Here is an 11,860-nt window from a genome sequence, read left to right as displayed (position 1 = left end):
ACTTGACAGTGGAACAGAAATAAACTGTGAGTCAAGCCTCCAGGTAAAGGTTTTGCAGTATGAGCCTGGAAAGCCAAATTACTAGTAAAATGCATAATAGAGTGTGATTTTAGTGCGCACACACAGCAACCAGATGCCCTCAGTTCTGCATCAGCGGCATCATCTAGAATCCTGCAGCATGCAGTAGTGCACAAGGTGGGGATCAAGGTTTCATAAAACCACCCTCCCAGTGGTATTCCCACACACCCTTCATTCTTGCCTTCTCTCCCACCCATTTCCTTCTCATCACCTTGGATCCCTGCTCTCGTCTAACATAGCTGCCCCCTCAGAGGCACTAACCCATAGCGCTTTAGATTTGCACTTGCAGCTTCCCAGCACGCACGTACAGACACACACACCTCTTGGCCATGTCCACCCCAAGTGGACTTGGACACACATCCTCAGAGCTTTCGTATATCTCTGTGGTGCTGTATATTCCACACCACAAAAGGCAGCGCTTTGCCTCGCCACTGTTGAAACCTTCTCCCCAGGCACAGCACCAGATGCATTGCAAGAAGAGTTGGCAGGTCTAGGAACAAGGATTTTTGCCCCATGGAGCAAGCTGCCTCCGCATCTCGTGCTGTTTTGTTTTTCACCTAGGATGGGAGCAATGGGAGTTTTTTGCCTGGCAGAACTGCCTGAAGAAGTGGACGACCTCTGTATTGGGTCTGTCTTTTACAACTGGGTGATGAGTCAGTGGAATGAACACAGAATGCAATGTAATGCACTTACAGTATCAGTGTCTTTATTTGCCAATGTCTGACTACAAGGAACTGCTCTTGCCCTGCTCTAGGTGTCTGTGCAAGTTTGTGTCCACGGTGCACCAGCACTTGTTGAGCAGAGAAAGTTTTTCTGGTTGAGGTTTTCGCTTGAGGCGAGGGGAAGCAGGTGGCTGCATTTCTTGTGCTCGGTATAAGATCTAACCAACTGGTGATGTTGGCGGTCGTTTCAAAATGTGATTTCTGAGCAAGGGGTGAATGGAAAAAATAAATATGTATTTATATCGATACACAACAGCACACAACTTCCTGTTGACTAAACAAGCAACTCCTCTTCTGCTTTTGGGCTAGGTAATTGCTTTTAATTATTCACCACATTTTTGCTCTCTGATTTCTTAGCTCTTTGCTTTCTGATTTCTTAGCTTTTTGCTTTCTGAAACTTTAGTAACAGTGATGGTGATATTCCTCCTCTGTCCCTACAGTGCTCTTCAGTCTGCTAACCATTTCTACATTGTTCTCCTTTTAAGACAAAGAATAAACCCGTGAGTACAAGAAAGTTAAAGGGATGCTGGGGCATCCTTCTCGAATCCTGATAAGCTGGAGTAGTGTCTTTTTCTAAATAATACTCCAAACACACCAATACAGAGACCTTTCCTAGCCTTCCCCATTGGCCTTATTTAACTGACCTGAGCTTTAATCAGAAACACGGACGGAGTCATATTCTGCAAACTGTTTCTCTGTCCCAAACCAAGTTCCTTCTCCAAATAACTTTGCTTTGAACAGCAAGGAAGGAAATCCAGAGTGGCCAGAAGTGGCCAGAATCTCTTTTCATGCGTATAAACTCCCATTCCAAATAGTCCCACCATATGTTAAATTTGTCAATTTACAGCCGGTGACTAGCAGCTAGATCAGGGATCAGCAATGTTTCGCTAAATTTTTTTTTTTTTTTTTACCAGATCAGAAGATCGGAGGTGACCTCTGCTAGTGAGAAAGAAAAGCTGCAGCTCCTGCCACTCCATAGGAGCTGAGGGTCCCTCTCAAGATATCACCCTAGACTTGCTACGAGACCCTGAAAATACATCCACCTGCTGGCTTTGACACCAACATGTTTCTGCTCTGGGAATTAGAGGTAGAAGCAGGGAATTGCTACTACTGCCTTTGGACATTCACACTGCCAGTGAGAGGGAGGCTGCTGTTCAAAAATAAGGGTGTTAGCCTGCATCATTGTTTTGACTTGCTAGCCCTTGCCAAAGAGCGACATAAAAATAACTCATCTATTCGTTCATACATTTTTTCTTTCTTATCTCTGGGCAGAGCATCAATATTTAAGGAAGAGCGCTGATGTTTTTTAAACCTTGAAGAATTAATTCCACTTACAGACAGAACCTGAGAAAGGATCTATTTAAACATTTCATGACAATTGGCATGTTAAACCTTTGACAAAATCATTACCCACAAATGGGTTTATGGGGACAAGCAGGCTGGGCATGAAGACATTTTTCAGCTCCTTTAAATGAGAAAAAAAAATGGTAAAATTTTCTATAAATGTTTGGTTGTGAAAATTAGGAACTAGAACAAAATAAAGCCGAAGCTACCTTAACTTATCTGATGAAACATAAGCAGTTGTGATCTTAAGGAGCGCATTTCATGGGGTGTGTTGTTTTCTTACCTCCTTCTTTTTTTTTTTTTTTTTTTTAGATGTCCTGTGTAACAAACATCCCCTTTGCATTATTGAAAGGAAAAGAATAATATGAAAACATGACAAAATGACTCTGGGACTGACCTGGGAGATTTTTCACAAGGTACTGCTAGGGTAAAGGCTGAAAGGGGGCAACTGTTTTATTAGCCGGAGTGTCTCCTTTGAGTCTGTTACGTAGGATGGGGATTTGCAAGGGATGCAGGCTGTTCTGGCTTTGGTAAAGCCTTAGGAGCCAGATCCTCAAAGAGGATAATTGCCACTACTCTTGAGACCGATGCAGCTGCCAAAATGTGTCTGTTGAGCATGTGCCCTACTCCTGTGGAGTCAGGAAGACACCTCCCCAAGGAGTAGGACAGTCCAGCCCTGTACCTCCCAAGAGTTTTCCTTTTCCTGAAGTAAGCATTGCTGGCTGCACTGAAAGACAAGGTACTCTCAAAGTGCTGGGACATAGAGTAGTCTGCTCTGGTCTGGCAACTCGTCTCTCCTTTTCACGTTTTTGCATATACTGGTTTCACACAGTCCTAGCGTGCTGAAAGCCAGTAAAATTAATAAGTAAATCAAGCAAAGAAAAAACGAAGAACTACCCTAGCATGAGGTAAACAAAAGGGCTGTAGCACTCTCAGCCATGCCCTACTTGGGGAAGAAATTGAGTGGAATAGCCCCACCACCACCACCACCACCTCCTCAGCGACCTTCCCTGGCTGAGTTGCTCCCTGGCTGTCCTTCAGCCCTGCAGAAGGGATGGGCACCCTGGCAGCTGCTGGGGGTTGGCGGTGGAGCAGAACCTAGGAGGCAGAGAGCTCCGCTGGTGGAGCAAAGAGGGTATATGTCCTGAGGGCTTGACTGCACCTAGCCCTGAGCCTGCTGAGTGCAGGCACCTCTGCCATGAGATACCCAGCGCAGGGTTCTGGCACCTGACCCCACAGCCTGCTGCTTGCAGCAGCAGTTCCAGCTGTGATCAGTAGGATCGGGGCCTGAGTCATGCTCCACGGGTCTTTTGCATACAGCTTTGTGATTTGGGGGTTATGCCTGCTCCTTTCGTGCTGACACAGCCCAGCACCTGTGGCATTCAAGCATTACACTAGGGCCACACGCTCCGTTTCTGCTCACTACACCCATGCCTGTCTCACAAGCTAGGTCCCCCTCACCCTCAGCTTTGGTGCCGCCACGTGCTGCCAAGCAGCTGCTAGGACTTGCCAGAGGGAATGGAGGAGATGGCAGGGAGCGCACCAACAGGTTCGTGTTCCCTGAGCTCCTTCCCCCTGGACACGCAGCAGGCAGCACGCAGGGTGGCCGTGGCACTGGTGTAGACCAGCGTCATCATCTTCACGGCACAGCTGCATGAGCAAAGGCCCAGAGGGATAGTGTGGTTTTTGCCCACATTCACGTTAGTGGTACACAGCTCCCAGGCCCCCCTCTAACCACTAGACAATGCTTCCTGCCTTGTTATGTTATTGATATTAATTCAGCATAATTTTGCAGGCTGGGAGGACCCAATGGCAAGTGCAATGAGGGGAGGTGGCCAATGAGTGCAGAGCATCTTTCAGAACTGGTGCCCCTTCACACTTTAACCCTTTGCTCTTTGGCTCCTGCAGTTCCAGAGACCTTTCTAACTCCTCCCCTCACCACACCCCACCGAAATCTGGCAGGGGGTAGATAGTGGTGAATGAGGAGGGGTCATACAGGGCAGTCCCCATTTCTGTGCACCGAGTCAGAGGACTGTGCAGACGGAGCCTGTGAGACGACCCCATCACCTGAGAGAGAACCTGACAGTCATGGACAGGTAAAATGAGTGCCTTCCGTTTCTCGCTGACAGAAGAAATCAGGGTCTTTCTCTTAGAATTAACCTGCTGTCCATTTGGTGCTTACTGTCCCTTTCCCTTTCTCTGTCTGACTCAGCGATCTAACTTCCCATCCTGTCCTTGCATCTCTCTGTCCCCACCACTCTTTCTCTCTATGACTGTCTACCACCCTCTATTATTTTCCCTTTCTGTCATTTCTCTTTCTCGTGACTATTGTCTGTTCCTTTTCATTCTCTTTTCTAGAAACAAACAAAAAAAACAAACAACAAAAAAGAAAGATGAACATTCAGATGCTATCTGCATAAGCATCTCGATCTCTGCCTACTCTTCTCTCTTTACACCTGTTCTCTATCTTACATCAGATTTCTGCCTTATTATGTTTCTGCTGCTATCACCCTTGTGCTCCTAGGCACAGACTGTTCCAGCATTGGATTCCTCTACTTGCACTTCAATTATGCTGCAAGCTAATTACCACTAAAATCACTCTCCACTGTTGCATATCATTCACACTCTCAGGGGCCTTCACTCTGATTTCAGGACTGGATTCATGAATCTTTATTTGAAAGGAAGGTCTCTGCTCAGTCAAATTCTTCAGTGCCTGGGTATAATCACAGCTCTTGTGTCTTTGCTGCTTTCCTTTGAACTATGCAACAGCTATAGAAATTTCACATGTAACCAGCCCTTTGTGCCTAGCTGCAGATCTGCTCAGTTGCTCCCTGTAACACTTGTTCATTCATACTTCTCCTACCAGTCGTGTTCTGAAATCCTTCATGGTGAAAATCCCTGGGGATGGTCAGTTCCAGAGAGAAGGGAAAACAGGAACTGATGTAAATGAACATTTTTAGTTGCACATATGGCTTCTGTGACTCAAAATTTTCTTGCACTGTCTTTACTTTGTCCTGACACTGAAAAATAACCCAAGTGATCATTACTATATTTTCCTTTTTTTGGTGGTCATTTCGCATTCTTCATTGTTCTTTGCAACCACATTCGAAACCAGTGAATTGAGAAAAATTGAAAGATGTGAGGAAAAGGACAATGGGAAGGAAAATCAGAAATATTTTGAAAACAAATACTTTTGTGCAAAATTAAAAAAAAAAAAAAAAAGATAAAAGGGAAAGCCTGTTTTCCCTAAACTTTTGGTTGTGTTGAAAAGCATTTTTCCATGCAGGTTTTGATGAAATATCACCATAATTTTAATTGTTTTTCACTTGGCTTGTGTGGTTCTTCTACAAGTGATTGCATTTTTCATCATTCCTCTGCTCTGTTTTCTGCTGTTGTGCCATACGTACCCCAGCTAAGAGCTTTGCAACCCTCTGGCCTATCATACACCTGTGATTGTCTGGGCTATCCTATCTGAACCACCTGAGGATCTGTCACAGAAGAAGGGATGTCTGATCTCCAACACTTCTACAGGGAGGGAGAGTCTCCCCCACATCTGTCTGATAACACCCATCTAAAAGGGAGAAGCCTGAGACAAACCACTGGGCAATAGTTTTGTGAGTGGATGAATGGGATGTGTCATGGTGGTGGGTGTGCTTGTGTTAGAAAATATACACATATGTTCATAACTGCACACAGACAGGGAAGCAAGATGAATATGAGGTGGTAGGAAATGAGGCTGCGCTAAGTGTGAGAGATACCAGTGTGAAACAAATAAAAAAAGTATGATGGAGAACATACAGTGCAAGAGAGAAAAATGGGCAGGGGAAACACACACGCAATGTGAACTGTCAGAGAAAGGTGTAATGAAGTTCAGCAGGATCAGTATGTACTCTACTCCTGACAACTTGCAAGCCCAGCAGAGCAAGCCTGGGGCAGTGCTTACAGGGCAGACCTCCAAGAACTGCCTGGGGCTATTGATTTGCTGAATAACCTGCTCAGTAGGGATGCTTTGCACTTTGAGTGTGCACAGGACTCTGCATGGCCTTGTATTCTGTATGGACTTTCTTCCAGCAGGAGACATGCCACAGCTCACAAATGACCTACTCCTCTAGGAACTTGTGCGTATAAAGAATGGCATAAATAAATGTGTGTGTTTGTGCTCTTGTCTATGTGAGCAAGACAGTTAACTTTGCACTGCAAGCTGAGGGCCACATGGCAGGAAAGAGGATGTGTGCAAGTGAGTGGCTTGCCTATCTGCAGGACAATCAGGCAGCAAGAATGCTTTGAGGGAAGAAAGTGACTCTCTGGCAATGCAGTGTCTCAGCTGGGAGTGCTAGAGGTGCACTGGGGAGGGCTAAATGACAGCAAAACACGTGCACAAAGTAACAAAAGGTAAAAGGGTGGCTGTGACTGTGAACTGGCACCTACGGTGCAATGACCATGTGTGAGGGTGCACAATGGAGACACACCTCTGGAGGAGCAGAGAGGATGGCGCCTTTATCTGGAAGTTAACCACTCTGTTGTGCTCAGGTTCTGTGGTGACAATGGGAAATAAATGAAGGATGTTTGTATAAGAATTTTTCCTTGCTGAGACTCTCAGATATAAACCAGGAAATTCCTAGCAAACCTAAATTCCCCTTTTCCACGCCTCACTGGAGACCTCCAGAAAACTCAGCTCTGTATCACTTACACTGCCCCTATCTCCCTGCTGAACACCAACCTACCAGAGGGAAAAGATGACAAAGGATGTGATTATTTTTAACCCGTTCACTTCTGTTTTACATTGCTGTGGGGGAGGTGAATATCTTACCTCAGTGAACACAGCTGTTCTCATCTGCCTATGTACCTTCACTTGGCAGTAAGGCTTTTTGTCAATGTTCATGACTATTTTACCCTCCCCTATCCTCCTGTTACCTCTCCCCAACAGGAGCTCTAGCATGGGAACCATCCTTTGCCGATCTCTGTGCTTGCCTAACATGGGAATGGTACTTGCCTCTGGAGATGTGTCAGCATACCTACCCTACTGTTTATTTCTGTCAGCTAGGATATGTCACCCTACCTTAGCTTCTAATCTCTAGCCCTGAACACTTTCAGACATGTTCTTCCTTTGGGCAACGCTGGGAAGAAACTCTGTCCAGTATTCTCTAAAGAGGCTTCAATTTGATCCTTCCTTTGACCCAATGGTTTTCAGGGTTTCAACAGCAGAAAGAATATATCTTAATGACTGAATTCCAGACCCTCCCATCTTCCGAGATCAACTCTTCTCAGGCACTTTCATCCTTTGCTCTCATTAGTGTCCATCTTTTGGATATTTGCAGATACTTTCACACTGCACTTAGCCATGGTTGCTGTTTGACTAATCATTACTAATTCACTTACTGTTTCCACTCGCTAGGTCACCTGCTTCATCCCCACAGTCACGTCTGCACCCTTTCCCTAACATATTGCATGCAAATTACTGGTGTTTTTCTCTCACCGAAGGGCCTGGACTTCATGGGGATATTTTTGTTGCTGAGCGCCTGACATAGACATGGCCAATTGCTGGCTGCAACGTGGGGCTAATGTAAATCATCTCTTGTCTTCTCCTACAGTCTCCTGATGAAGAGGAAACTTTTCCTCTACAACTTCAAGAACCTGCGCTGGGCCAAGGGCCGTCGTGAAACCTACCTCTGTTATGTCGTGAAGCGCCGTGACAGTGCCACATCATGCTCCCTGGACTTTGGGTACCTGCGTAACAAGGTACAGGGAACACCTTGGCATCCTACTCTTATATCCATGCTGAGGTACACGCAGCTCATTTGCCTAGGGCAACAGGGAAAGAAGGGCTGCAAGAGGCAGCACCTGATCTGACACGTGTCCACAAGAATAGGCACTGCACCGGTACATAACATTTGGGGGATGCAGCCTCCAGGTAAATCTGTAACTCGTACTAGCTCAGACTGTACTGCTAGCAAGACATCTGTAGTCCCTGCTGCTTTATCAGTACCTCAGTTTTCCTTCCTAGCTCCCACAGGAGCCTCTTGTAGCGTGTCCCTGCATTTTTCTAGCCAGCCTTCCACTCCGGTACCACTGTGCCCTCTTCCTCTGCGCGCTGACCATAAGGCCCGTCCCCCACCTTGTCCATCCTCCCCTCACATCCCACTCAGCTCACACCTTCTCCCTTGCCCCTCTTGCAGCCTTCTTCACCCCTGCCTCACGCTTTGCCCCTCTCCCTCTTTCCCTAAGATGGGCTGCCACGTGGAGGTTCTCTTCCTACGCTACATCTCAGCCTGGGACCTGGACCCAGGCCGCTGCTACCGCATCACCTGGTTCACCTCCTGGAGCCCCTGTTACGACTGCGCCCGACACGTGGCTGACTTCCTGCGCGCCTACCCCAACCTGACCCTGCGCATCTTCACTGCCCGCCTCTACTTCTGTGAGGACCGCAAGGCAGAGCCCGAGGGGCTACGGCGCCTGCATCGGGCTGGGGCCCAAATCGCCATCATGACCTTCAAAGGTAAGGTGGGCAGGGTGAAAGAAGACGACTGAAAGCTACGGAGGATGAGGGAGAAGGGAAGATGATCACAGGATATGATGATTTACTGAACCTAGGAAAGGTCAGTGTCTTCTCTGGGGCAGTCCTGAGCACTCTTTAACTCCCCTGTGCCTTGTACAGATTACTTCTACTGCTGGAACACATTTGTGGAGAACAGGGAAAAGACCTTCAAAGCCTGGGAAGGACTGCATGAAAACTCTGTCCATCTGTCCAGGAAACTCCGACGGATCCTCCTGGTGAGGACCAATTCTTCTCCTTCCAGTGTCTCTTCCCCTCAGTTTCTTCCTCTCTTCCTTGCTATGGTCCTGCTCTGCTCTTGCTGTCCAGCTGTGCCATTTGTCATTTTGTTCTTTCCTGTGTCTTCACTTTTCATGTCCCTCATACCTCCTTCTCCCATCTTCCTTCATATCCCCTCTCATGCCTTCTTCCCTTCTTCCACCTCTCACCCCATCTCATGCCATTCTTTTCTCCTTCCCCATTTTTATGGTCTTCTGCTCACTTGATAACTGATCTATCACTTATATTTTGTTCTACAGCCACTGTATGAAGTAGATGATTTACGAGATGCCTTTAAAACTCTGGGACTTTGAAGCGAAAGTCATCAGCAATCAGAAGACTACAACAAACACTCGATCTTTGATTTTTCAACTCTTCCTTCACAACATGTCTTTCTCTTCTTCCCTCTTTCTGTCTCTCTTCCTTCCAGCCCTGTGTCCAGAGATAAGACTATCCTTACTTTTTCATTTCAAAGGAAAATTAGGCTGATCTTCTGAAGACACATTCCCTGAGATTCACACCTCATCCATTGCTAACTGGGAATATCCAGGACTGCAGTGACATTGCCAGGGAGTTATTTGCCCTTCCTTGGTCCCTTTAGAGCTAATTCAGGTGGCCCACTATATTGAGTTTTGGGTTTGGCTGCAAAGCTCTTTGTGTGGCTGTGTTCACTGGCATCACACTGATCTGCAAAAGTCACCAGGGCTTTGGGGAGCATGTCTTTTGCTCTTAGAGGTGCACTACACTGAGCTGCTCTGTATATGTCCTCCCTTGTGAAGTGGTTTATTTATCCTTCTGGATGTGGAGAGGAATGTGAAAACCATCAGCATTTAAGTGGTATAGCCTACACCCGAACAGCCAAATTGGCCAGTTATTGGAAAGCTCCACTGAGGGTATTGAACCAAGTCCTGGACAGCTCAGGCAGCTGAGCTTGAAAACCTTGCTTGAAGCCAGCAGATCTTATGAGTCAATTGTGTGCAGACCTGGGCCTTGTAATGCTTCCTGTCCAGAAAGGAGGGAGCTTCAGTAACTGTGGATCCAGGTTTTGTGCCCTATGACACATTGAAACTAGACAATACAAACTTAAAATGAAGGCAAAAGATTTGCTAGCCAAAATTTTCAAGTGTGAGCTACAATTCTGGATGCCCAGCAAGATATATCCCATGCAGAAATCGTAAGTCCACTCGATGACTGTTAACTACATTGGGAGCCATGACAGCTCTGTGCCAGGACTGACCAGTGTGTGGACCTCTCACGCAGCCAGGAAAGGAGCCTCCAAGGCACTTCACCACAGCAGTGTTTTTCCATCATATATCTACCAGAAAGCAAACTTCATTTCCACATTGCATAGTCCCTCAGACTTAATTTCTCATTCTTGTAGGATGAGACTGTGGCATTTTGGATGGTGTACTGGTGTCTACATCAGGCACTATCTGTTTCTTGACATGCTGCAGGGAGGAGCACCACAGGTCTCGCTACTGGAATTCTTTCCATCCACTGAGCAGTTCTTCCTAGATCAGACCTGCACTATGCTCCCTCCCCAGCCAACTGTCCTCCGCTGGAGGCACCTTAACACTCCTACAGTCCTCTGTCTTTACTGGCCTTTTATTGCCCATAATACAGCTATATATGGCTAGTTGGTGATAGGACTAAGAGCTGACCAGAAAAAAAAAAAAAACAACGGTTATGAGCAAAGCTATACAGCCTGTAGAAACCTTTTTTAGGGGGCAAAATCAATCCATTCTCCTGTCTGACAATCACTGTGTTTCCGTAATGGGACCCCATTAGCACCTGGTGCTGGAGACATAATCCTTACTAAGCTGAAGATGTTGGTTCATAGTACACAGCAACTCATCTCCAACCTTCCCACTACCTAAATTGCAGATGGATCGTCCTCTGCAGTCCAACCTCTTCAAGCTTTATTAGGGCTAACAGTGTGGTCCCATGCTCTGGAGGTGCTCTGCCATTTCCTTCATTATGGCTGTGAGTTCTCTGTTCCACCCTGTTCCTCTTCCTTGGTATGACTTCAGGTTCCCCTGTCACCCTTCCCAGTGCCTCCTCTGGTGACAGGCCAGCGGGAGGGCAGTGCACAGCTCTTCACCCACAGTGCCTCTTGCTCTGAGAGGTCAGAGCTCAGTGCAGCACAAACTTCGTAAAACTTCAGGCTCCTGAGGCACTCTCAGCTTGAGGAATTTGGACCAGGAATAGCAGTGAGAGCTCTTTGCAAAGCATTAATTTGCAAACATCGTGTTGTATATTTGTCTGATATGGTGCATATTATTTATATAAGTAAAGGTTTTACAAAAGAGCATTTGTTTTTGTCATCATTTTGGTACCACATGGGTGTGGCAAGTAGAAATTGACACAAAGAATTCACAAGTAGTTTATCCCTCAAGATTTCTGCAGAGAGAAACTGGCACTATCCTATTAGACTGTTTATCCTTTTCACTTGTAATTTTGAAGCTGTTGACAGTGTCAACCAGCAATCAAGGTCACAAAGAGTTCAGGCAATAGGTACTTTGGAAATACTAACAAATATCAGTGATGTAAATGCTAAGGTTATTCAAGATACTTCATCCATTGATCCTCCACATCCTTGACTCCTAGTTGACCAAACTGGACACAGAAGTACTGAATCAACACACATTACAAACCAAGAGGAGGAGCAGAAGTGGGAAAAGGATTTCTGTGTTCCAGCTTCTGTTATTGGCCCATACAATACCATTGTCCTTTTGAATGAAATTGTTGCAGAGGTACTAGAAAAAGTAGCATTTTCTAAAGGAGCAGCTGAGACGCTGTTTTTGTTTAAATTCTGTCAAAAAAAAAAATGACGGAAAATATATTCTATAATTTTTGACATTGAAGTAAGGAAATTAGTGACATTACACAACAAGAGGATAAATGC

General features: G+C 46.0%; 1 protein-coding gene across 1 annotated transcript; it reads left to right on the top strand.

The window, feature by feature from the left end:
* Positions 1 to 3,983: 3,983 nt before the first annotated feature.
* Positions 3,984 to 10,557, top strand: AICDA (activation induced cytidine deaminase). The gene is made up of 5 exons (XM_048052998.2): positions 3,984 to 4,240; positions 7,736 to 7,883; positions 8,370 to 8,640; positions 8,800 to 8,915; positions 9,216 to 10,557. Exons 1-5 carry the CDS (start codon positions 4,233 to 4,235, stop codon positions 9,267 to 9,269), a joined length of 597 nt encoding a protein of 198 aa, XP_047908955.2. The 5' UTR covers positions 3,984 to 4,232; the 3' UTR covers positions 9,270 to 10,557.
* The last annotated feature ends 1,303 nt before the right edge of the window (positions 10,558 to 11,860 follow it).

The sequence above is a fragment of the Anser cygnoides genome, chromosome 1, assembly GCF_040182565.1.
Source record: "Anser cygnoides isolate HZ-2024a breed goose chromosome 1, Taihu_goose_T2T_genome, whole genome shotgun sequence".
Lineage (NCBI taxonomy): Eukaryota > Metazoa > Chordata > Aves > Anseriformes > Anatidae > Anser > Anser cygnoides.
The sequence above is the reverse complement of the archived record's forward strand: the minus strand, read 5'-3'. Positions and strand labels throughout refer to the sequence as shown.